This window comes from Neodiprion fabricii, chromosome 5 (genome assembly GCF_021155785.1).
Source record: "Neodiprion fabricii isolate iyNeoFabr1 chromosome 5, iyNeoFabr1.1, whole genome shotgun sequence".
Taxonomy (NCBI): Eukaryota; Metazoa; Arthropoda; class Insecta; order Hymenoptera; family Diprionidae; genus Neodiprion; species Neodiprion fabricii.
Genome location: NC_060243.1, coordinates 30,079,389 through 30,103,533, shown reverse-complemented (window position 1 = coordinate 30,103,533; position 24,145 = coordinate 30,079,389). Strand labels below are relative to the sequence as shown.

The window sequence follows — 24,145 nt, the reverse complement described above, 5'->3', positions numbered from 1 at the left end:
TAGGGTTAAGCTAAGTTAGGTTGGGTTAGGTTAGGTTAGCAGCTCATGTATGCTGAAGAAATAAGCTGCGATGTACATGGATGCTTACCGAATTGCCTTAGCACGCGGGCTCAGGCGTAAACTTGAATTCTCCAAGGACTCTAAACCGAATAAAATATGCATTATAATTGAGAAAGAAAATTAAAATCGTAAATCTCGTATCTTCTCAATCATTGAACGTAGGCAGAATTCAAACTAATAAGATGATGTTACCGCCAAAACTTGTCGACAGTCGTAGCCTGTCAAACGTGTCTAGTAAATTGATCGTCCAATTTTTTCCCCCCCTCATTCGAGATATATTTAACGATCAGTTTAATTTATAATAAATACTACGGAACGCGAGTCCTGGTATTCGCGATTCTCGACCCCACATCCGAAATTTCCACCTTCGAACTTTGATAATATATGGATAGATAATGTATAGATCGTTTCTCCGGGCCGTAAGAAGTGAAGATTTTTTTGTGAAAATCGGAGCACTCTTTTTTGAGTGCCGTCATTTTGGCAATATCTTCTGAATTTATACGCGGTTTTCTCTGCATATGTTACACTGTTTTCACTTGAATTGTTGACGTTGACATTAAGTGATGTCGTATTGTTATTGCATGCTAGTCTATCGATAACCGGTTGCTGTAAACCTTGCTGATTGTTACGACTCAGAGTAATAGTATCGCGAACTAGAACCATATCTATTTGTCGCTTCTCACACGAATACCTGTCTCTTACATTTTTCTCTGGCTGCAGAAAATTTTCTTGAAATCTTTGACTGTATTTAATTTTTTTGCATTTTCTTAATAAGCTTGATACTGTTACTTGCTTTTCCTGCGTTTTATCTATTGGATACGACCCTTAGAGCATGTACTAAGTTACGAGCCCTCGCCTCTACAATTTTTTGTCTATACTGAGCGAACTATGCAAACCTTCGTTTAGAACCTGTGTTATTTCCCAACATTGCCATGGGAAAGATCTCAATAAACCATCAAACCATCAAACCTAATCATATCTTTCCTTCTATTTTCTTTTCTTTTAATTACCTAAAATTTGACGCTAATGCATCTGGCGCACAACTATCCTTATCGTTTGCTTGTGGGAAAAAATAGGCGACTCACTCGATCGGTAGAGTTAGGAGTACTACATAACCTTAAAATAATGTCACAATGGTCACAACCCTACTTAACCGATGGAATATTAATTGAAGAATTAATTATTCTTTTCACACTGGATCTCTGTGGCGAATAGAATTACGATCGACAGAACGAGAAAATTGTTGAGCTCGGCAATGCCACATACGCTTTTCAAACGAATCTTGCAATTACGGTGCAATTATATATGCACGGTTATTCAATGAAATTACGAACAATTTGGAATTTTTGAATGATTGTAGCGAACCAGTGCGTCTATTATCTAAGATTGTCGTATTTCCTCACGTTCAACACGTTCACCTCCTTGACTTGAATTGACCATGTGACATATCATTTATATTTTAGATGCAGATTCCTGATCCCTTCCAAAATAATAAAAATAATATGGACCGATTTTGATTTGTATGTCAAAATAAGCGGAGCGACACTGAATCAATAGTGAGCTATCATTTTCAACAGAATGACGCCCCATGAACGGAGCAAAAGAGGTTAGCTCGTTATTGCGATATTCGTGTACTCTCAAACCGCGAATAATCAACTTTGCCATTGATATAAATTCTCAATCGATTCTGTAGTGACTGCGCCGCACTTTTATTCAGAAATCAAACTCATCCACCGTTTTAGAAATAGCTGGTGCATGCTGGTCTTGAGAATTCATTCAAAACCTACGACAATCATCATTGTTATTATCACCGTATATTTACCTACATGCCGTCATGAATAATTGCCGAATCAACAATTTCTCTAAAAAATTTCGCAGTATTTTAACAACTCAAAAATTAGCAATCTCTGAATAGCTGTCTTCTTCCAGATGGAACGTCACGATTTTCCCTCGACTGCTGTACCTTGTTCTATGCGATGTTCGTCACCCTCTTCTCCGCTCTGTTATTCCTGTACGGCTTCTTCCCACTGCAACTTCTGGATGCTGGTATCGCCAGCTTCAAGGACGTTCCAGATCATGTTGAACATATCAGGTAGACAATTATCGGTGATAGAAATATGTCTCTTCCTTTTTTTTGCTGGCAGATTTTCACCAACTTTATGGAGCTGAAATTTTAAACCCCTATCTCTAGAGTGAACAACGAGCTGTTGTACAAACCTATGATAAGCAGGTTAATTTTCATGGTGATCGACGGACTGAGGTGGGATTTTGTTGCTGGACCCATCGGACAAGCCGGTATGCCAATCACACGGAGCTTGATACAAAACGACTCGGCGTGTCTTCTTCAAGCTAAGGTCGGCTCTCCTACGGTCACCATGCCCAGGATAAAGGTACCGGCGTCAGGCGGCACTTCGCTCACTGATAAAAAGTGGTAAAACTGACTTACAGCATCAGGAAAATGACTTATCAAATTTTCAGGCCATAACGACAGGAACTGCGCCAACATTTGTGGATGTGGTATTGAATTTTGGCAGCACGAGCATATCGGGTGACAGTCTTTTATTGCAGGCCAAAAACCATGGTCATAAATTAGTATTCTTCGGGGACGATACCTGGTTAAGGTTGTTTCCTGGTATATTTGACCGGCATGACGGAACCACGTCATTCTTTGTCACAGATTATACAGAGGTGAAGATGAATTAGTGGGTTACATAATTATTTTGTGTGTTTATGCCATCCTTTTGTTGGTCAAGAAACCAAACTGTCTTCATTCAATTTTTGGAATTTCTTCTTCTTTCTTGAAGCACACACTGATTCGTTCGGAATACACAAATTCGATTAAATTCAGGTAGACGATAACGTGACACGCCACATCGATGGCGAGTTGAATAAAGACGATTGGACCATTATGGTGCTGCATTATCTCGGGTTGGATCATATCGGGCACATAGGAGGGCCTCAAAGTCCTCTGATAAAACCGAAATTGAGAGAAATGGATGAGATAATCGGTAGAATTAACGCCAAAGTTGTGCAGTGGGTACGTCTTTATAAGTAATCGAATCTTTCAAGCTAATCACTCATTTATCTTCGCTTATCACAATTTTGCTGCAAAGTTTTCTGGAGCAGATACTGTTCGGTACTTATGCTGGTATTGTTTTTTAATTGATAGATGATATTTTAGCACTCCCAAAATGAGCCCACGTTATTTATCGTTTGCGGAGATCACGGGATGAAGGACTCGGGTGGTCATGGTGGAAACACACCTCAGGAAACTCTGGTACCTTTTGTAGCAATCGGTGTATCTTGTCCTGGAAACGATGATCAGCCCGTTCAGATGGATCAGATAGACGTAAGCAGTACCCTTGCAGTGATGCTGGGTATCCCAATACCGGCGTCGAGTCTAGGAAGTATCTCGTTGAATGTCTTGAGAGAACTGTCCACGTCAAGAAAGCTCTTCAGTCTTTACTACAATGCCAAACAAGTTTTCAATCACTTTAAAAGGCTTACTGGATTCCAAGCTTCTGGTAAGACACCTTCAAATCATTCCTTCTTCATGTGTTCTAATCTGAAACTAAAGTGCCCTAAAATTGGCGGCACGTAGTGATAATTTTGATCCTTAATTTTTGCCCTTTTCAATGCGGTTCGAGAATCATTATTCAACCTGTCCGAATGTTTGAACACTAGTTAAGTAGGGAACAGCAAAAAATCATTGGAGATTCATCAAATCTTGTTTAATACGAATTCAACTTTTCAGTTCAAAAGTTCGAGTTGTGCTCTGATAATGAAATGGAAAATGAAAAATTTGTTTAATATTTGAAGGATCGGCTGAGACCGTTGATCATACTTTTTTACATTTATATAAAATTAATACATAGCGGCGCTAGTAACAGCTTTTTTGTAATATCTTTTGTTTCTTTCTAATATTTCTGTTTCACTAACAACTTGACTAAATAAAAGCTTATCGCAGGAGCTTATGAAAAATATTCAAATGCCATAAAGTTACATACAGCTTGGCTGGAAACAAATGGACTGACAAATGAAACAGTGGATGAAATCGTATTCTTATATACTGCTGCTCTTAGAGGGATGAGAAATAAACTTACCAGCAGCATGACCAAATATGACCTTCACGTCATGACAATCGCAATGTTTTTCATGTTTCATGTGAGTTTTTCACCAAAAAAATTACCATCTTCACCACCAACAAAACAATTATATTATTTTTAACAAGTTCTCTTTAATTTTTGTACAACGAACAGGTGCTGTACATTATAACGAATACGCAGCAGGATAGGAGCATTACTCCTAGAAAGATATACGGCTTTCTGATAATCAACGTAATCCTTTGGACATCAGTCGATTACTTATGGGAAGGTTCAAGCGAATCGTTGCTTTTGTCGAACGATACAAACAGTAACTTAATTCTCATGGTCATCGTTGTAATATTATTTGGAAACTGTTACTTGTGTACAAAGCGCAGGCTCTCTGCTGATAGTTTAGTACAGGTATGAAAGTTCATTCCTTTGAGATAATCAATCCGGTAATATGTCAAAGTGAACAGTATTACGTGAATTTTTAGGTTCTGAAAAGTAAAGGAACTACACAGTGTCTATTAATAATGGGTATCATCATTCATGCTCTGAGTTTCAGTAGCAGTAGTTTCGTTGAGGAGGAACACCGTACCTGGTACTTTTTTTGGACTACGTTCTGTATTCTATTGTTGTACAAGATCGGTAAATCCCTCATTGCACAATCGCCAAGGTAACATATACAGGTTCGCACCATTGAATAGAGTCTATATCTGTGCAGATGGCAAAGAAGTTAATTACTGAATTGCTACAAAATATTTTCAACGTTTTCGATCTTCTGAGAAATCTATTTGCACCATTTACAGTCCGTACACTGATTTACAAAATAGACTTGACTTCCACATTTTGGATTGTAATTCGTTCAATATATTCTTCATTTAAACATCAGCCTGATAATTAATGCAAATTTCATGTCAACCACAGATATTTTTACAGACATTCTCTCCAAGCAAATATTTCTATGAAACTGTTCCTGTGTTTATTGGCTCACTCGGTACTCAGGCAGCTGAATAGCACCGGAGATATGTACGCCCACTTGCCCGATATCGCCGATTGGCTTCAGCAACAAGAAAGCAAAATAAATATGTCCGTGCTGCTAATCTCTGGTAAGCATTTGTTCGGTACCAAAAAGCTTCATTACCAATTCCTAGCATTGAGTATAATTATATTTTGAACAAAAAATTTTAGCCCTTTCAATTCTCGTTTGGATCGGACACACCCATGAGGAAATAAAATATAAAACGTACTCATTGACGCTGTATATTGCTCTCGCTGTTTGCGTGTATCTTCGGCACATGGGAACTGAAGCAGTATTGAGGATTCCATTCTATCCAACCTCCAAGTGAGCAAGTCTTCTTAAATTATTTTTCACTAATGTAAAGAAAAGGGAAACACAACGGTAATAATTATTCATTTTGCAGGGGAATTGTTGAGGCGCAATTTTTCTGGTGCTTGATGCTGGTCTTTTCAACTTGTGCTGTGTTTAGATTGGGGAGTACAATACGGAGAAGTAGAAGAAATTTTTTGTCCCTACTTCTGCGGTTCGTCATAGAATCCTGGGTCATGGCTTCGACAATGTTACACAGACCGTATAACGTCGTATTGTTGCCGATTCAGATATTGTCCAGTATTGTGATATATGCTGCGTTGAGGGGCTATCAAAATCGTGATATCATTATCCACATCTTTTACTGGCTGGGCAATGTGTTCTACTTTTATCAGGTACGTTAAACTATAAAAATTGGGTTGAATTCGTTGCATTATTTATATCAGTAAGCTGCAAAACCTTATGCAATCACAAATAAAAAAAAAATATATTCACTGTTCCCTTCTTATTACAGGGTAACTCCAATAATTTATCCACTATTGACGTTGCTGCGGGCTACGTGGGAGTAGAATCGTACAATATTTACATTACGGGACTTTTTCTAGTCATCAATACATATTCTGCACCAGTTTTGGCCTATCTCACACTTCTGTATTTCGTCACATGTGAAAATGAAAATCCGTGAGTACCTGTTTAATCGTAAAAATGAAAGCTGTTTCATTTGAATAATTTGCAAATATTCACATACGTTTTATTTCTTTAGAAAATCGCTGGACGACGTGATTGAGATAAATAGACTGTACGCCACGTTTAGATTACTTCCGTTAGCTGTGTACACAATAGTAGTTAGTATTCAAAGATACCATTTATTCATTTGGACCGTATTTTCGCCGAAACTTTTATACGAGGCGATGTACTGTATGGTAATGTATATTGTAATGTTAACAATGAACGCTACTTTTATTTTACATGACAAAATTAACGAGTATTAGCCGATTTTGTGCAATATTTATATGAAATCTGTAAATATGTTTATATTTATTATCTGACGTACAATTTCAAAAGACTTTTACTGTTATTAAGTAGATTGAATTACGCCTCTAATATCGTTTGTACCAAACCGTTACCTCAACATCTACATGGGTTCTGTAAAAGGCATGCGTAGCTTCACACTTAGATCGTGTAACAGCCCGGTAACTTGAGCACTTATCATGACGAAGGCAATCAAAAAAGTGTAAACTATTTCGTAGAGAAGCTTTGGACTCAAAATACTCCACAACCACTCGTTGTGACGATGGACAAACATTCCCAGGAGGTATACCGCCATCAGAAAAAAACGACAGTATCCAAAAATCATGTTTACCTCCGAGATTCCCTGCGACGTGCTGTGAAGGTTTACAATTTTTTACATCACTTTACTCCTATTATTCATCTTTTTTAGTCTGTGATTTGCAAGAAAAAAAACTTATTCGTTGCATTGCCAAATGAACAACTCAGTATTGTAAAAGTTACCAAAATATAAATTAGTTACCTAAGAAGTGAAATTAATTCAGAGCTCCGAGAACCAAAGACAACGAATTACCTGATATGATGAATAAAAGAATTTTCTTCTAACATGACGCGAACTTTCTTTTTACTGCGAGTTAGTAGCAAGATGGTACACATCGCCATAATGTAAATAACAAAAGTGGCCAAAGCATAAACTATTTTATTACCCACCTTGTCTTGGAATTGTTACTCAGCATTCCGTGGATGCAAATGAGGTATGATAGAACAGGTGCAGAAAAAGTATTTATGACGAGAAGTACTTCATACATCAAAGTGCACATCTTTTTTGAAAATAACAGTCCAGTAGCCATATCGATGCTATCGAGGCTGTACGTGTATCCCTAAGTGAAACAGCGTCAGATTAACATTCTCGGTAAAATATAGACGTACCAAATAATGTAACCGAATGACTCCTATTAGTTGATGACTCGCCTGATGGTGAAAAAACAAATGGCCCAGCCACACGTGAGAAAGAATCGAACATTGATTGTGCTTTTTAAAAACATCGCTTATTGCCTGGCCAAATAACATCTCCACGGATATCAGCAGCACTTTATGAGAGCGAGTAAGCAAGGCTGTAAAACATGCCCAGCATGTTATCGCTACTGCGATCAGTTGTTTGCTACTCGACATTCCTTTGCAACAGGTTTGTATCGTACAGAATCCAATCCCATACCCCATGATGGATATCCACGTCAACCAAAAAAACAATATCTCAAGTGCGCCACTGAAAAAAATTACACAGGGCAACAATAACGGCAGTTTTTTTTTAATCTTGTTTCATTTTGCATCATTAAATGGACACTATTCAACGCAGTCTATGTATTGTTAAACAAATTTAATTAAAAGGAACCTCACTCTGATTCTGGATATTTTGGGAGCAGCACATTCCCTTGAGCAGCGTTCAATGCGTATATCGAACAGCATATAAGACCGAGCAGGATGCGTGTGATGAATTTATCAACTGCAGATGTGAAGGGCTCGTAATAAATGCTACAAGTAAATGCTAGCAGCACAAGACCTGCGTCAATAATTGCAAAAACTTTTTGTTAATCATTTGTTTCTCGTGAAAAGCAACGGTGAAGTTGTATGGATTCGTTCAAATGGCATGTACCTAAAATCAAGCAAAGAGATGTGCACAAGCGATTATCGTTATGCGACACCCAATTATCGACTGTCGTGTAAGCCATGATTATTCTGTGCATGATTAAAATGGAAGAAACTACAGTGATAACTCCGTGTTTAACATTTTGCGATTCGTTCAAGAGCTCGTGACTGGTTTCAGGAGTTTCGCTTTGATATACTGTTCCAATGTGCTTGTAGATGATGAAAAAACACATGGAAGTCCACAGAAAGAACCAAACCCATTTTTCTTGCTTTATGTAACTCAATTCGAGCAAACTTGTTGCGTGAACAATTGTTCCTGACATAAGAAACACCAGCAGCAAATTCATGTTTTTGTGCTTGGATGTGGCCAATTGAATTCTTGACGATATGGTATCGATGGACTCTTTGGAATTCTCCACCACTTCTGTACTAGCCTGGATTATTAATCGAATAAAACAGTAGCAGGACAATTAAAAGCGTTATGGGAATCAATTTTGCAAAAGCATTACTCACGGAAAATAATCTCGTCAAAAAGCTCTTCTGTGTACCCATAATGTAAGAGTTGCAACACATTAGCACTGCAACATTTGCAATGACAAAACCCTTCGCAGTAGTCATGTAAATAAACGATGTGCCTCGCTTAGACATTCCTGTCGCTAGTACCCAGGTCAGTATCATCAGATTTGTTATGAATATGACAAAAAAGTTGAATTTTCTGTTCGCAGTATTTTCGTCCATTTGATTTACAAGAATAATCACAGCCTGTAATACAGTAACTATAATATCATTTGATTCCGATCTGATTTACAGCTGACAAAAGTTCATCACAGTTACCTCAAATATCAAGACAAATGCCAAATATTGAATGGGTACATCCGAGGTGTTTAAGAAATCATTTATACGTTCGGACAAGTATTCCGTTGTTTTGGTGTATAAAATTCTTATTGTATTTCGTAACTGGAACTGGTTGCGCAAGTTTACACTTCTCAAGTACCGTCCATGCTGTTTAATCGCATTTTCAAAAAGCACATAAGCAGCTGATCGGAAAGATAAATAAAATAAAAATTAAATCCTGGGAGTGATTTTACAATCATTACAGGCATCGAAAAATTACTTACGGTCATCGATATATTTTATGCCCAATTTTGATGTCAAGTTCATCAGTCTGGCAGTGTTATAATGCAGTGCATACAACAATTGTTCGTCGCTCAACTCATTCAAGAAGACAGAATTTAGGGAGCCATAACTCGACGATGGTATCGGAAGGCCTGTCAGTACTGCAAGCGTTGGCGCCAGATCATCTTCGCCCATAAATTTCGAAGGACTGTGCAAATATGATAAATAATGTAAACCAATTGTTATGATCGAGTCGATTGATGCATACCCAAAATTTCGACAATGCATTCCGATCACAATGTAGGGAGCAACTGTTCCGAGATTTTCATTCGGATTTGAGGGTACGTTAAGCATTCCCATGCCTGTATCTCCAACAATTATGATTCTGTAGTTACTTCCCTGTGACGAAAATGGGGCTTCATTTAAGCAATTGCGCTCGGAGTGAAAGTGAAGGTAACGTTGCGAAATGGTAATTAGGGAGAGACGAAAGTACTTGAGCAGTCAGCTTTGAGTGTGTAAACTTGATGGCAGCATCCAGTTCTCGCAACTTGATTGAGACTTGTTTTGAGTTTGAATTGTGATTGAACCCCAAAGTTTTAAGACCCAAGTAGTGAAGCAGAAGCCAATTCCAATCATTTTTATCCATCTCAGCACCCAAAGTTTTACTCACATTGGCATCAGCCTAGCAGAAAAATTCGAGCGACTACTACTATTCATCGTTAATTATAAGACAAGTAAATAATATCCTTGATCTTAACTAGATTCTGTCTAAAAATCATTTCCCAATTTTCACCTCAGAGTAGTCAAAAATTGGGGTATCGATCGTTTTGAAGCGGAGAAAAGAATCTGGAAATAGTTGTTTCCAAGTTTCAGGTCCATGCAGGATAAGTTGAAGCTTATTGTCCATTGCCTGATGGAAGATGCTATCCATTTCCAATTCTTCCACACTGAACGTGAGAATCGATTCTATGAACGAGGATCTCGTGCCAGTGGCAAGAGCCTAAAAAAAATTGCAGATTAACGATTACTTTTTCTACATTTACAACTCCATCCAATTACTAGAGATTCAACCAATTCAAACTTTAATCTTTTGAATGGTTGTTGTCGGTGAAGGCACGTTGTATGGAACGAGGCATGCGTCTCCCCGATCAATGAGTCGTGTAACGTGAGGTAGATTCTTCTTGATGCTATAATCTGTGAAAAAGCCGATGCTCAAAGAGTCAATGATTATGATAACCAGCTTTTGGACGTCTGAATGGTAGATGCGCTCTGGGTCGATACTGAAAAAGGAAAATGCCGTCAGCAAAATGACAATATTTATTGATCCGATGATCCATTTGTTTCAGGTTTGGCTGATCTAACTTTTGTCGACACAGAATGAATGCAAAATTATACAGGATCAGGGCATAGTAACCTTGAGCCATCGATTTTAGTTGGCAAATCTTGACGGCTAGCTGCGTTAATCTGTGATGAAAATACCGGCACATAGCCATAAAGAAAGATGCACAGCGCTATCAATCCGGAGAATATCGTGTAGAGAAACACACATTTTTCGTTCAACATTTTACTGTAATAGGACTGTTGAACAAGGCTGTTTAAAACTATATCAATATTTTCATCAGTCAGTCAACGTGCCAGTAACTGTAAATTGAGTATAACCAAGCTGTTTAGAATTGTTAAAAGTATAAATGACAGCTGGATAGCAGGGACATCAATTGTTAATAAAAAGATATAACGTACAGCGTGTTGATGAATTAAATTTCTCAATAAAATCGAACTTGTAAAGAATATAATTTGGGTGACACAAATTCATACACATACTTTTTTTTTTATTTACACAAGAATTAAATTATTAATGCAATGTGTACTTTGAATAAATGCCGCAGATCTGTTAGATCCTGTGAGATTAATTAGATCGTTCCAAATGCATTGTGCAAGATAGTAAAACTGAATTGTTGTACAGTTTTATCGCAGATTTAAAATTGGATGACTAAGGGTGGAAAAAAAAAAGAAAAGTATGAAATGCAGTAATAAAAAAATAAACAGATTCACAGAACCCTGTCAGTATCTAGATAGTATACAAACTAAAATTAAAATTGTAATCATTGTGACCGAGGAGCAGAATAAACTATAATTCCTATTTTACATTCAGTAATTTCATGCCTGCAACAAGAATTAACAAACGTAAATTATAACTGTGAACAACAATCTCATTTAGCGCCACCTATATTCCTTATTATACAGATCACGCTGATTATTAGACCTAACAACCGTTTGATTAATACACAAATTGGTACACAGTTAACTTTGGCTTCACTCTCACACTTAGTTTTTTTTCTTTGTTAAAAAAAACTTTTTCACTCTGTTTTTCTTCTACTTATATATTATATACAAACTATAAATTAAGTACAAACATGTTCGCCTATCGACAAAGTATAACGAAATGTCAAATTGATCGCAGGACCAATATCAATCATACCCTTAAAGTATAAGTGCTAGTGATTTTCATTCGTACGAAGCACTGACTAATATGACAAAATGTAATGCACGTAATCGTCCGTGAAATAATATCAATAAAATATCCTTGAAGTGATTGTTCAGCGTAAATAATTACCAGATGACCTCAAGATAAAATATTTATATGTTGCTATGTATATTAATATGTAATTTAGAACTGTTGCAAGTAGTATCTTATATATCAGGCATTTCGTGACGCGACGCGGCGGCAAATGAAAATTGTGCTGAGCCTTGAAAAAAACATATGTGAAAAAACTAATGCCAACAGTTCGATGTAAAAGAAGGTCGTTTGCTTTTGTACCAGAATTCATTTTATGTACGAGTATGTTGTACAAATTATTTAATAGTATGTGTGTATGTATATTATGATAGTTAAATAAATGAACTCACTGCACTAAGCACGCCAGCATTGTCAAATCTTGAAATGTGATGCGGATTATATAAAAATATAAGTGTACAATTATCTTCCCTGTTCATGTTATTCATTTACTATTATACCTAATCATGACTGGATAGGTATATATACTTATTATTATTTTACATATATTTTTTTTTTTTTGTTACTGAAAGAAAATCTGTGTAAATATTTTCCCTTCGCACATGGGTCCTTCTGCCAGTAATTTTGATATTGTTTTACAATTTCTTCAAATACAGCCATTTATTTTTATTCGATCATTACCTTTGTGAAAACCTTTCAGATCATCTATGGAAAAAGGGTCAATTGTGCAGTTTTTATTATATCGAACGGGTGTATTTTGATAGAATGAGGATTCTGGAAAAAAAATGCCAGGCAAACTTGTGTCAAGGTATGCCGATATTTCTTCGAATTACGAGAAAAACGCAAACCGCAAAGTCAGAAATTATGACGAGAATTGGTGCGAGGACCCCGCGGATATGACGCAATCCTTGAAGATTACGAAGTATTATGTACAGCTAGTAATTAATTATTTATAGAAAGACGGCAGTATGTGGTTGGTTTGGAGAAAAGATTTGCAAAAATTTTCTAAATAAAATCGATCGCCCGTTCTGAGGGATTCAGGTAAGTACTTCAGAACTTACGACACTTAATTGGGTACCGTATTTACAAATTACAAAAAAAAAATATTATAAATTGGCAATATTCCATTAGAACGGCGAATTCATCCCGAGTTTTGTTCCAAATTCCAATCTGGCCCTCTTTTGATATCTCACGTTCGCTCTAAAAGATTAAAAAAGAATTAGTGATCATTTTAATTTGACGCATTCATATTTTGCGTAAAGAAGAAAGAAAACTTACTTGATTTCTTGCCATTTTACTAGTTCATTTATCGCGAAAATGAGGGGAACGGAAAAGAGGAAAAACAGTGGCAATTGAAGTTGAAAGTTATCAAACCTTTTGGACTCTTCTGTCCAAAATTGCCAAAATATTATTCCGGAAAAAATGGCCTGTGCGCCAAGTCTGAAAAAAATGAGTCAATCTGTTGATACTGCTAATATTAAAAATCAGATGGTACGGAAAAAGTGTACAAATTGTTAGCGAGTCGGAGTAAAACTTGACTTTGAATGCACATGTGGAATAATGCCTCGTATGCATAGATACGATTCGTTTTTACAACAACTTAAACAAGTGGAGCACTTACACGATGAGGGTGGTGAGAACCCACGTCCAATTTTTTATCGGCTGTTTCCTCCAAACGGAATATTCACGGTGCACAAAACTGATAGATATTGTAACTGCAAGGATAATACAAAACGAATTGTAAATTCTGTTTGGTGTTATTCAATGGCGAAAGCGTTGACACAGGCATCAGATCGAATGATTCTTACTCACCAAAGTGTAAGACTGCTAGTACCAAAGCAAAATGCTGCGCGAGCAGAATAGCAAGTGGTTCTGAACCCCAGCCACCCCATTGTACAGGCATGTCAGAGTCAGCTCCGAGAACAGGAGCGGGGGTAGGTTGTGGGTAGACGTAAACACACTTGGAATTGATATGCCAAAATTTATAACACATATTGGCTAGTAAAATACCCTGAGACAAAACCACTGTTATAACAGTTGGTAAGAATTTACTGCCGTAACACCAGAGGACGAATAATGCGACCTGTTAATCAGTAGAAAGAAAGACATTGCATTGATCTTACGTTATAAGAGATTTAATTTAGTGCTGTAAAATTAATCGATAGCTTCAATTAATCATTTTTCCGAATGTTCGATTAATTCACGGTTTGGATTAATCGATTAATTGAAGTTGCCTCATAATAATTCAGCAGGTCAATCGGTATATGAATCGAAACCGTCGATTATTAATTGATTAATCGCACAGCACTATTTTAATTATTCATCCGAAAAGGATTCTCCCGTCTATTCTCAAAACGTTGCTAGCGGAATTTTATGGGACTGAGAGCTCTCAATTAGTTGTGAAAGGTCGGTTGGCTTACCTGTCCGTTAACTAAGCATTGATTCTTTCCCGTAGCTCTTTGCATGATTGTCGGATCAGTAGGAGTCGCAACCAGCGATACTGATAACAGCGGAATAATCAGACAGCTCAACCACAGCACTTGTCCTACCGAAAACAGTGGCGGCAGCATCAAGAAGCTGGACAAAAGTTGTGCCATCGACAGAGTGACTACGCAGCAAATCCAAAATTGTACGCAATTCCAGACACATTGCATATAGTGGCGGGCCTAGGAGAAAAAATAATTCATCTATAATCTAGAGCGAAGATACAATAACTTAGAATTAAATTGTTAGTAGAAGGAAATAGTGAAACTGGTCACGTGTTTGTTACAACAATCCTCTCAATCGTACCTCCATAACTAGATGATACAAGGCAATCGGATCCTCACGTTTAATGCTGAGTGAACAAGAAATGGAATTTAGAGTTCTGCTGAGGTCGACAGGTGACGGACCCTGATCTTCCGTCGTGGGCATCATAACTGGCACTTTCTGACAGACTTGAGGATAGAGAGGTTCTACGGCGACTCTAGAAATGTTGTAATGTCAGCGTGGTAAAACATTGACGAAAAAATTAACGTCGTATAATTTACACAACTGAATTCAGTAGTAGCAAAAAGATGCAACACACCCAGCGTCAGCCTGCATGAATATTGGCATGTTTTCTGCGTTAGCAGAAGAGCCGAGAACGCAGACAACTTCTCCATAATCCTGCATAATATGAAGCATTTCTCGGGTAACTACGGTATTGCAGTCTGTGAAGAGAGACACGAGCAGTGGAACGTTGTCGATAAGTTCGATATGTGGCCTTATCTTGTCTATGCCACGAGGTAGTTTAGCCTGATCAGGAATTGCAAGTCACAGTTAATTAGCAAGATGGCCAAATCCGTTTTGTATAGTTTATTTTACTCATCAACTATCGCAACTTACTCTGTTGGACATATCAAAATTGACGGGCGCGCTTTGTTCCGTGCTATCAGTCAGACAGCTCAATGAGCGCCAAGCTTCTTGCCCTGATCCCAAATCAACACTCTGAACGAGAACACTGTCTTCACTTTGCATGGTGTCCTGCTCCCTGTGAAAGTTTGAATTTAAGCAAGTCTTCAATATTAATCACAATTGAAAGAATGTAAAATTCGAAAATTTGGTGATTTCGAAAAATTAACGACGGAGCCAGGAATCGAACCTGGCGTCTAGAGATGCTTTACCGGAGATTTACTCCACTAGACCACCCAGCCGCCCTGACTCTGTTGTCATTAATTTCTCTCATCACCAGTGAGTTTCGAATTTTGTTTTCATGTGCCTGGGTATGTATGTTTTAAGAAATTTTCGTCTCTTTAAGCACCAGTAAGAATATAATGTGTAGGTGAAATGTTTACATCTGAAATTCTTGCTTCTTGACGGGAAGCCACGTAAGACAAGCAAAGCCGTCTAATGAATGATATGCGGATGTGCAAATCATTTTTTTTTACGAGAAGAATATTGTTGAAAGAATGTAAAATTCGAAAATTATTAATTATTAATTATGAAATAATAAAAAAAAAAATGATTTGCACATCCGCATATCATTCATTAGACAGCTTTGCTTGTCTTACGTGGCTTCCCATCAAGAAGCAAGAATTTCAGATGTAAACATTTCACCTACATATTATATTCTTACTGGTGCTTGAAGAGACGAAAATTTCTTAACACATTAATCACAATTATTTGGAACGAGTATTGAGAAGGAGTCAAAGATACAAGTACCTATGACTCATTGCGCTCTTGGGCTGCATTGGCTCTGCCTCATTGCACTCGGTGGTTTCGTCATCGAACTTGACTGTGGTAAATTCCGTGTTTATGGCACTCGGAGCCGACATGCTCATTGCCCGACTGTTATCCAGGTTACTACTGCAATTGAAGTATATTTCATAAGGTGATTCCGATTACGGAGACCATTCAAAAGAGCGTAATTTTGAAAGCAAACAGTTTTTACAATACCACGGTATTTTATACAGGCTCGGTAAATATAAAGAACTCATTTTTCTTGCGAGAAAATCCACAAGTAAAGATAAACGATAGCGGGAACGCGATTTCAGAGCGCTTTTCATAACGCAATAATGGCACTGATGTTAGTTTATGGGAATGTGACAAAAAAAAAAAAATCGTTATATCGAAGCTGTGAAGGCAGTGTGGAGAGTTTCGTGATGGCGAATTTTTGTCTTTTCTACTACAGGCATAATGCAAAGCCTCCGATTCAAGGAATTTCGATAAGTTCGATTCTTACTTTTTACTTTAGTACTGTCATTGAAAACCGCTAATCATTATCAGCAATTTGAAAATTGACTGTTTGATTGATAAGTAACTGGTATGTAGGGAATAGAGATGACATACCGAGGGGAGATATGGTTAAGCAATTGGCTGGCCTCGTCCATGCAGGAATGGTTATGCTGGTGAGATCGAGTGGAGGGTGTGGGTGAGAACATAGCTGCTGCTTGGCTCACCCAGTAACCCACAGGACTATCCGACCTAATATCGGCGTGTTATTTACGCACATTGAGACACTTATTAAAAACGTAGAAAACAATTATTATATAGACATCTAGAAGTATGAATTTGGAACAAGGCTCTCGAGTAGAATTACTTGACTATAAATATAAAATTGATAAATTGGTACGTTCTTGTTGTTTACAAACGAACAGTGTGGTACTACTCAAGTGCTTTATCCTGTACTATTGTATTGGATGTCTCCGTATGAATGCTTGTGTATGTTAATAAGTATGAAATTATGTTTCAAAAGTGGTGAATATTTGCGACTGGTAAAAAACAGTGACTAAAATCAGTTTAACGATTGCAAGTAGGACAAGAAAAACTTTCAATCAACAAATTAAAACTCTCCCAGAGCCCAATCGTTTGTTGTAGAAAGTTCTTAATATATATTTGACAAATTTAGATACGTTAGTTTGAACACAATTGAAAACAGATTCAAGGTAACGATTTGTTAGATCAATTATTTTCAATTGATTTTTGAATGTACAGCATTGGATGTTTAAAAGACATATTACCTTCAGTTTTATACAATTCAAATTCCGAACATACTGGAGTAACATTCTTTTAAATAGAATTCATAAGTGGCTGTATATATAATTGGCAGCGACCGCTTTTGATACAATTATTGTTAAGGTAAAGTTATGCAAATGAAATTGAAAGCAGTTGAAAAAATGAAATTGAAGCACAATATGCAAAATTATGTATTAATAATATGACAATATGACGGTATAAGTTGATTCCAGTACCTGGCCCTTTCACTTAACAGTGAAATGTGACAATTCCACCCACTTTCGAGTCCCATTTTCTCCGAAAACACCCTCGACCTCAATTCATTCTCTTTGCTAAAGTGAACAAATCTTATACAGGCTCTTTCTAGTTGTTCAATTAATTGTACCTGAAGAAATATGGATTGCAAATGAATAGTTTACGGAGAAACGTGCAATTAATGAAAAGAGTTGACGTGTGGAAAATTATGATTTTACCATGTCTGTTTGTGCTTGATATTGCATTGTGACCATCCCAATGAAAATCTGGTTACATTGAAGATCAAAACATCCTTCGATGTCGTTCACTTCTTCGTCTTTATTCTCGTTGCACAAAAGCGAATCTGTTAATTGTACCAAGGTGTTATGTTAGTCAATTACATTAACCATGCATACGCTTAAGCTTCCTTTCCTTTATCGAAAACCGCCTCCCAATATAATCACATGCAAGTGGAAATGTTTTCTAATTTGCAAACACGAAGTTTCTCTCTTTACTAAACGCATTTAGAACTCTGCCGTTTTACTTATACATCCAACGATTCAAGTCACAGAGTTTCAAATGCATCTTCGAAGTCTGATATCATATTTCTGAATCTGTTACCTGTCGAATGAAATTGCCCAAGGACTCCCCTAACTCTTGGGTCTAGAACATTCCTAAAGTCCCAAGGGAGCGGAGTTGGGCTTCGATGCGGCGTATACAGATGTTTACTGTCTGTAGGAATCTCCAAATATATTTCCGACAATTTGCTGTTAACGCTTCGCGTCAGCGGTCTATAGGCAAACGCGGTACAATAGGACGTCAAGCTCGTACGCTGATAGAAGTCTTGCACCTTCTTTCTACAACGAAACACGACAACGATATTCCGATTTATAAAAACTGACTAAATTCACTGCAAGATTGATCGAATTTTTCAGGATTCGCGTTACACTTGTCTATTGCATATTACCTATCGCTAGCGGACAAGGGACACAAGTCGTGACCATCCCAAAATTCGATGCACGAGTCCAAAATTAAGTCCGCTGTTCCTTGGGCCAGCAGTTGCAAACCTCCGCCGCTCCTCTCCCTTACCACGACGGACACCATGTGCGGGAATGGGAATTTCAGCTTTGTCGAGAGGCTCAACGATCGAGCAAACTTTATATCTCTTCTCACCATTTCAGGCTGCTGGTAACATGGCGAACATACGTTGGTTTAATTGTTTTTCAAGATGATTCAACAACTTTCAGTTTCTCAAATCTCGCTTAAATGTAGCTGCCCATCCTTTCTTACATTTGTAACATTTCGAGAACATTCGATTCTTTCCTAACTCTAGAATCCATCTCAATACTGATACTCACTACATGCTTGAAAGTCGAAAGTTGTTCTTCAAGCTTGAATATCTCCTGGGCTTGATCTTGAAATCCGATTTGCTTGGCCAGTTCGCACAAGCATCTATCGAGCGAAAGGTCACATTAGCAAGATTGAAGATTTTATAAAAATCACAGATTCAATTTAAACACTTCAAGAGCGTGAACACACACCTTCTATTAGTAACAGGAACAAGATTTTCGTTGTAGAGAGCTTCGCAAGTGACGTGAGAACAGAACTGAGTATAGTGTTCTTGCGTGTCCATATTGCAGGTATTGAGAAGAATAGCCAAGCCCAACGGTTTGAGCGAATTTATATGCTGCTTCCAAGCGTGGTCGTCGAACTCCAATCGAAAAGGTAGAGCATGATCATGCGTCAGATCTAGAACCTCAGCAACTGAATGTGACATGTCTGAAAAATTGGATTATTGAGAGAAATTAATGAGAATAGATTTTGAGCAATGTGAGAATACAAAAATTATTGAAGAAAAATTACTGCCTCACCATGTTGCGCATAAGATATTCTATTCGTGTCCTGTTTTCCCTGTTCATTGTGAGATGAGAGCAGGTCGGCAGTTTTCTCCATGCTTTCGTTACTGTGGTGGGAATTTTAATGATTAAAAGTATGAGTGGAAAGTGCTTCGTCAAAGACGACAATTGAATGGAACAGAATAACGACTCACCTAGATGTTTGAGACACAGTGCTTGCGTTACGAAGGAAAAAAACTTTCTCTGCTGTTGGATTCGGCCATGACAATATCCCCTTCTTGTCCACGCAGCACAATGCCTGGATACGGAAATGTGGGGAAAAAAATTCTACCTTACATAGCGATAATAACTTAAGTACAAAAGTAAGATTAACGTGTCAAAAGATCAAGACTCGTCTATGTGGGGGAGAAAAGTATATGGTTCATTTTTATCGTGTTTCACTTAACCGTGCATAGGAACATACAGTGACCGATCCCAGGACGTGAAGTATATTGGCAGATCTGGACATCATGTGTTCTCTGCCAACAAAAATATTGACGAAGTACTGCCTGACCTCTGACCAGTTGTAAACCACTTCCGGGTTGCTTGGTCCAGAAATATCAGCATCCTCAAAGGGATCTACAAACTAAAACGAAACTTCATTAAATCTCAATTAAGTCTTTCGCCAAATTGTTCATGAGTAGTAATGAGCAGACGCACATTAATTACGTAATCTAAAATTGTACATCAACGTTTGTTAATTTTTCTCAGAAATAAATGATCAATCATTTTGTACAACGTGATGTGAAATTCATTTTATGAGTAAGATAACTCTCCTAGTATTCTAATTCACTTAACGAACCTGCATCTTTTTTGAAGACTGGTATAACTTGAATAAAGCCTTGAACCTGGCCATTCCAAAGCAGTTCAAAGCAAGCCAAGCAGCGGGAAAAACCAGCGGTAACAGAGGAAGTGTCACAGCAATCGGTTGAAGTAAAAACATTTCAGTCCAGAGACCGATGCCGACGTCCTTCGATAGATACAAATGACGTAATAAGTTGACGAGTAATACGATGATTAAAATAATTGGGTAGGCCAACTGCTCGATGCAACAAATCATGACTAGATGACGTTCTCGATTATGATATGTAACTGGTCTATCCAACGCTTGGTCCAAAGCCATTCTGAGGTTGGTCAAGTAAGGCGTTTCCTGAAGTTTGTAGATCTTGTTTTTCAGAGGCGTACGAGCCTTTGGATTGGAAAATATCTCGTTTGCGCTGTGAACAGGTGGGCTGTAAACCTCCTTGGCATGGAGGATCGGCCCTTCGTCCTGAAATCATTAGAATTTTCGTCATTTTATCCGGAACTCGACTCACAGGATGTAACAAGGTTTCTGATACATAGAGATGATTGAATGAGATATTTCTATCTTTTAGTGATAGTAATTTTTTATCTCTTTGTGAAACGGAAAATTCTTCATTCATATTTAATTGTTTACTTATTCTGAGGTTCATAATTAAACGAGGCTAAAACCAACAGCTAGAAATAGCAGCCAAACATTCTAATGTTCATTTGAATAAGATAGCAAAGTTTGAAAATTAAAATTTTATGAAACACCTCGAACTCCTGATACTTTTATACAACGATCAGGATAAAAGTGTAATGCATTTTTCTATTTCCAAAAAGTTTAGCGCGTTTTGCTGGTAACTCTGACTGCTAGCTTCAGCTTCTTCAGAATTAACTAACGTTGTAGGGAATGCAGTGACCCGGAACTTGCTGCCCCGGCTTAATCACAATCACATCTCCAGTGACGAGCAGTGCCCAAGGCAAGTTTACAACTTGACCATCTCGATATGTCCATTGCAGGGTGAGGCATGGTGAAAGAGGACTGCATAAATGAGGGTAGTTTTGTATGTTCCAGTTGCACACGAATTGGGCATCTATAAATTAGTGGATATTTCAATAATCAGCCTTTGTAGTTGATCATTATTGTTCACGACAATGAACAAGATGAATTACATCCATCATTTTAAGCTCACAAATTTTTTTCTTGCGATATCTGAATAAATTAGATATTCATCATTAATTCAAACCTGATCAAAATACTTACTTTCAATTTGTTCAAGCAAAATCTTCACCCTGTTTAATATTTCATGATGACGAAGTTTATTGTCGCAAGCGACTAGAAAAAAATTAAACGACACAAGGCAGCAAACTATTATCCCAGAGGGGAGAAGCGATCTGGACCTGGATGAATATGAAAAATGTTGTTATTCGTTGAAATTTCATTACACGATTGGCAAAAGTGAGAAAATTCAAGGCTAAAGTGACTGGAACCAACCAGAATTCATTTTCAACAAAGTAGAGCGCGATTAGCGCAACAGCGTTCAATAATAGAGCCAGGGATGATGTCCAGCAAAGCGTTGTGTACTGGCTACAATGGTGAAGTGAATCCTTAAGCCAAGCCATGTACATTCTGTACGAGAAAATCATAATAATAAACATAAGTGATAAGATTCAGACGAAAAATTCCTACTTTGTATCAATTTTCCATATTTGGGGCTATACATTCGTTCTCGTATGACAAACTTTGCTTCGCTTTGGGTGCTTTGAGATCAGAATAAGTATGCCGATGTGGAGTATAATTAGTCCTGTAATTTTTCCACTACTGAGACTATAAATTAATGATCTATACTTTTGTTCCAGACACTTATATCTGTACCTATTTTTCTTGTAGTTTGCCTCATATTCGTCAACGACACGCCTGATATCGCTTCCCAATATTTCTAGAGCCTCGGTTGTCGTTAGGCCCAATTTATCCTTGGCAAAGCTCTCATTTTTTTCTGTTTCCATTTCCATCCCCGCATCGACATCTCGCCTATCACCCTCCATATCTGAGAATATATCGATAATGAAAATATTAAAGATAATGCAGGATTCGGTCATGTTAGTTAATGTAATTTGATAAATCTTTGAATACTAGTATTACTAAGCTGGATAGTATATGTCGAAGCTGTCGTTCTACCGATATTCCGTAAATTTATATGTTGAACAATTTCAACTGGCATCAGTGAAACCAGGCATAAAAATTCAACATGGAAATTTAAAATATGAGCAAGCATGAATTCAGATTTGAATTTTATTTCCAATTGCATCGGGCACGAATTTCCAAATCGAATTCCAAATTCGAGTCAGAAATCGTATACATGTATGTATATTCAAATTCGAATTGAGATAAAGCTTACAATTAGACTGTTAGTGATTTGGCAGCTAAAATCTAGAAGATAATGAATTCCGAACAAATGTTTAATGAAATTCATTATCAATGGATCCATCATTCATCTTCATTCCGCGCAGTTAGTAAGCAGAACAAAAGAAATCAACTAGCCGTAACCACGTGATTCGTCTTTTATAGTTCGGCGCCATTCATGATCACGAACAGAAACAATTGACGAGCAAGTTTGAAAGGGAATTTTTCAACAGTCAACGCGCTGATTATGATGCCTATACAATGATGCGTTGTTCTCGAAATTGAGATTAGACATGAATTAATCGTAACCATGATAAAAAGGCAAAGGAGGGAAATAAAAAATGCGTACTGATGAGTACTCGGAGGTATTTAATGCTGTCAGCAACGTATCATCGTAAGCGGGAGTGCAGCTGATTGCCAGACAGCTGATGCAATTTTGTCAGTAGATCAGTTCAAAACAAACGAAGCGAGGTTAAGGCGCTAAGAACGCAAGTTACGTAACCCACCGCCTCTACCTACCTTCGTCGTTTCATCAAAACAGAATGTAAATGCGTCCGATATCCGAGAGGTATCAGTGGACGTAAATTGTAGCGATTTTTCTTTTATCAGACAATCGTTTTAGCGGGGTTAAAGACATGGTTGGGTCGCTCTACCAGACATCGAGATACTTCGGTCACTGCAATTCACTTGATATTTTGACCCCTTTTCTGTCCGTCCACCCCAAATCACAAACGGATGCTCGGCATACGCGCATGCGATTTTGTGCTTAGTGCTTACTGCCGCCCATCGAAGCTATAAACGCGAGGCAAGCACGTCATAAAATTTGTCACGACTTTAGGCAAGATCAGGAATACAAACTGGACCTGCATCATCGGTCCGTGTACCGTTAACATAATTTCCCATGATTTGCAAAATTTTTATATAACCGCGTATCTGGCTAATTTCGAACTTTTGTCGAACTTGATTGCGATTATATAATGAAGTTTTTTTTTTCAGACAACTTGCGATAGCTATTTCTTAACAAGCATAAGGGTTTGTCCAAATTCCTAAATACATCTATCGATCTAAAATTTTCATATCTAACTGTAACATCGAGTATTCATGAGGTCAGATTTTATTGCCGCGAGCTGATTTATATCTGAATAAATATAATTTTATAAAGCAGCAATACTGCATATGCACGAGGCTGAAGTTGTTAACGTTATCGTAATGATTCACGTTTCGAAAATCCGTTATTTCGTAATTTCAGGAATCCTGAAATGTAGTAAATTATAATAAGGCAAAAAAAAAAAAAAAAAACTATAAAATTTCAAAATAGTAATTTATTCCCCCAATCTTCCGTTGCGCTAACGTTGATAACTTCAGCCTCGTGGATATGCTATATTTGAATTTCGAATAAATAAATTGTGAATGGCGGAAACGTAGGAAACATACTTTTTACGTCAATGACTGCGTAAGTCTCGTTAGAAGGTATCTGCATCGGGTCGCGTGCATATGAAAAACAAAGAGAAAGAATGACTATGATTACAGAATTCTGTTTTCACAATGATTACAGACTTGAGCCCATGCGAGATACTTTGCTGTGATGGA

General features: G+C 37.5%; 3 protein-coding genes across 12 annotated transcripts; 1 reads left to right on the top strand and 2 right to left on the bottom strand.

Annotated features, from left to right (window-relative positions):
* Positions 1-1,187: 1,187 nt before the first annotated feature.
* Positions 1,188-6,467, top strand: LOC124183128 (GPI ethanolamine phosphate transferase 2-like). 4 transcript variants are annotated; one of them, XM_046571201.1, is made up of 15 exons: positions 1,188-1,427; positions 1,524-1,666; positions 1,990-2,152; positions 2,252-2,450; positions 2,539-2,748; positions 2,909-3,097; positions 3,242-3,584; positions 4,028-4,224; positions 4,320-4,565; positions 4,640-4,821; positions 5,073-5,254; positions 5,337-5,490; positions 5,570-5,870; positions 5,990-6,156; positions 6,239-6,467. In XM_046571201.1, exons 2-15 carry the CDS (start codon positions 1,639-1,641, stop codon positions 6,465-6,467), a joined length of 2,790 nt encoding a protein of 929 aa, XP_046427157.1. In that variant the 5' UTR covers positions 1,188-1,427; positions 1,524-1,638. The 4 variants fall into 4 exon arrangements, with proteins under 4 accessions (XP_046427157.1, XP_046427160.1, XP_046427159.1 ...); XM_046571204.1 differs by having other exon boundaries at positions 1,188-1,616; XM_046571203.1 differs by having other exon boundaries at positions 1,188-1,666; positions 4,070-4,224.
* A 143-nt stretch (positions 6,468-6,610) lies between these two features.
* LOC124183130 (GPI ethanolamine phosphate transferase 2-like) lies at positions 6,611-10,873 on the bottom strand. Of its 4 annotated transcripts, none has more exons than XM_046571205.1 (9): positions 10,661-10,873; positions 10,328-10,526; positions 10,040-10,246; positions 8,644-8,892; positions 8,138-8,564; positions 7,882-8,044; positions 7,456-7,750; positions 7,195-7,364; positions 6,611-6,860 (listed from the first exon to the last, which is right to left on the bottom strand). In XM_046571205.1, the coding sequence occupies exons 1-9, from the start codon at positions 10,807-10,809 to the stop codon at positions 6,611-6,613; spliced, it is 2,109 nt and encodes a 702-aa protein (XP_046427161.1). In that variant the 5' UTR covers positions 10,810-10,873. The 4 variants fall into 4 exon arrangements, 3 of the variants coding, with proteins under 3 accessions (XP_046427161.1, XP_046427162.1, XP_046427163.1); XM_046571206.1 differs by lacking the exons at positions 10,040-10,246; positions 10,328-10,526; positions 10,661-10,873 and adding exons at positions 8,965-9,167; positions 9,249-9,454; positions 9,515-9,567; XR_006870931.1 differs by having other exon boundaries at positions 6,743-6,860; positions 7,700-7,750.
* A 1,399-nt stretch (positions 10,874-12,272) lies between these two features.
* Positions 12,273-23,383, bottom strand: LOC124183127 (transmembrane protein 94). 4 transcript variants are annotated; one of them, XM_046571197.1, is made up of 25 exons: positions 23,075-23,383; positions 22,028-22,199; positions 21,647-21,781; positions 21,416-21,552; positions 21,052-21,245; positions 20,168-20,635; positions 19,790-19,951; positions 19,521-19,624; positions 19,342-19,433; positions 19,012-19,249; positions 18,829-18,922; positions 18,438-18,655; positions 18,092-18,327; positions 17,710-17,834; positions 17,473-17,621; positions 16,571-16,705; positions 15,944-16,087; positions 15,128-15,272; positions 14,829-15,037; positions 14,552-14,726; positions 14,182-14,427; positions 13,574-13,844; positions 13,383-13,476; positions 13,040-13,201; positions 12,273-12,961 (listed from the first exon to the last, which is right to left on the bottom strand). In XM_046571197.1, the coding sequence occupies exons 2-25, from the start codon at positions 22,195-22,197 to the stop codon at positions 12,889-12,891; spliced, it is 4,176 nt and encodes a 1,391-aa protein (XP_046427153.1). In that variant the 5' UTR covers positions 22,198-22,199; positions 23,075-23,383; the 3' UTR covers positions 12,273-12,888. The 4 variants fall into 4 exon arrangements, with proteins under 4 accessions (XP_046427153.1, XP_046427155.1, XP_046427154.1 ...); XM_046571199.1 differs by having other exon boundaries at positions 18,438-18,652; positions 23,075-23,326; XM_046571198.1 differs by lacking the exon at positions 23,075-23,383 and adding an exon at positions 22,905-23,024.
* Positions 23,384-24,145: the final 762 nt, after the last annotated feature.

What these genes read in the sequence shown, in the direction of transcription:
- LOC124183128 (XM_046571201.1), top strand. Translation starts at nt 1,639, where the DNA reads ATGACGCCCCATGAACGGAGCAAAAGAG. An exon ending in GATCATGTTGAACATATCAG is followed by an intron (nt 2,153 to 2,251) that starts GTAGACAATTAT and finishes CCCTATCTCTAG; the next exon opens with AGTGAACAACGAGCTGTTGT. An exon ending in CAATGTTTTTCATGTTTCAT is followed by an intron (nt 4,225 to 4,319) that starts GTGAGTTTTTCA and finishes TACAACGAACAG; the next exon opens with GTGCTGTACATTATAACGAA.
- LOC124183130 (XM_046571205.1), bottom strand. Translation starts at nt 10,809, where the DNA reads ATGTTGAACGAAAAATGTGTGTTTCTCTACACGATATTCTCCGGATTG. An exon ending in TTTTGACGAGATTATTTTCC is followed by an intron (nt 8,565 to 8,643) that starts GTGAGTAATGCT and finishes TTAATAATCCAG; the next exon opens with GCTAGTACAGAAGTGGTGGA. An exon ending in ATCTCTTTGCTTGATTTTAG is followed by an intron (nt 8,045 to 8,137) that starts GTACATGCCATT and finishes TTATTGACGCAG; the next exon opens with GTCTTGTGCTGCTAGCATTT.
- LOC124183127 (XM_046571197.1), bottom strand. Translation starts at nt 22,197, where the DNA reads ATGGAGGGTGATAGGCGAGATGTCGATGCGGGGATGGAAATGGAAACA. An exon ending in AAGAGCGCAATGAGTCATAG is followed by an intron (nt 15,273 to 15,943) that starts GTACTTGTATCT and finishes AAACTTTCACAG; the next exon opens with GGAGCAGGACACCATGCAAA. An exon ending in TGTATCATCTAGTTATGGAG is followed by an intron (nt 14,428 to 14,551) that starts GTACGATTGAGA and finishes TTTTTCTCCTAG; the next exon opens with GCCCGCCACTATATGCAATG.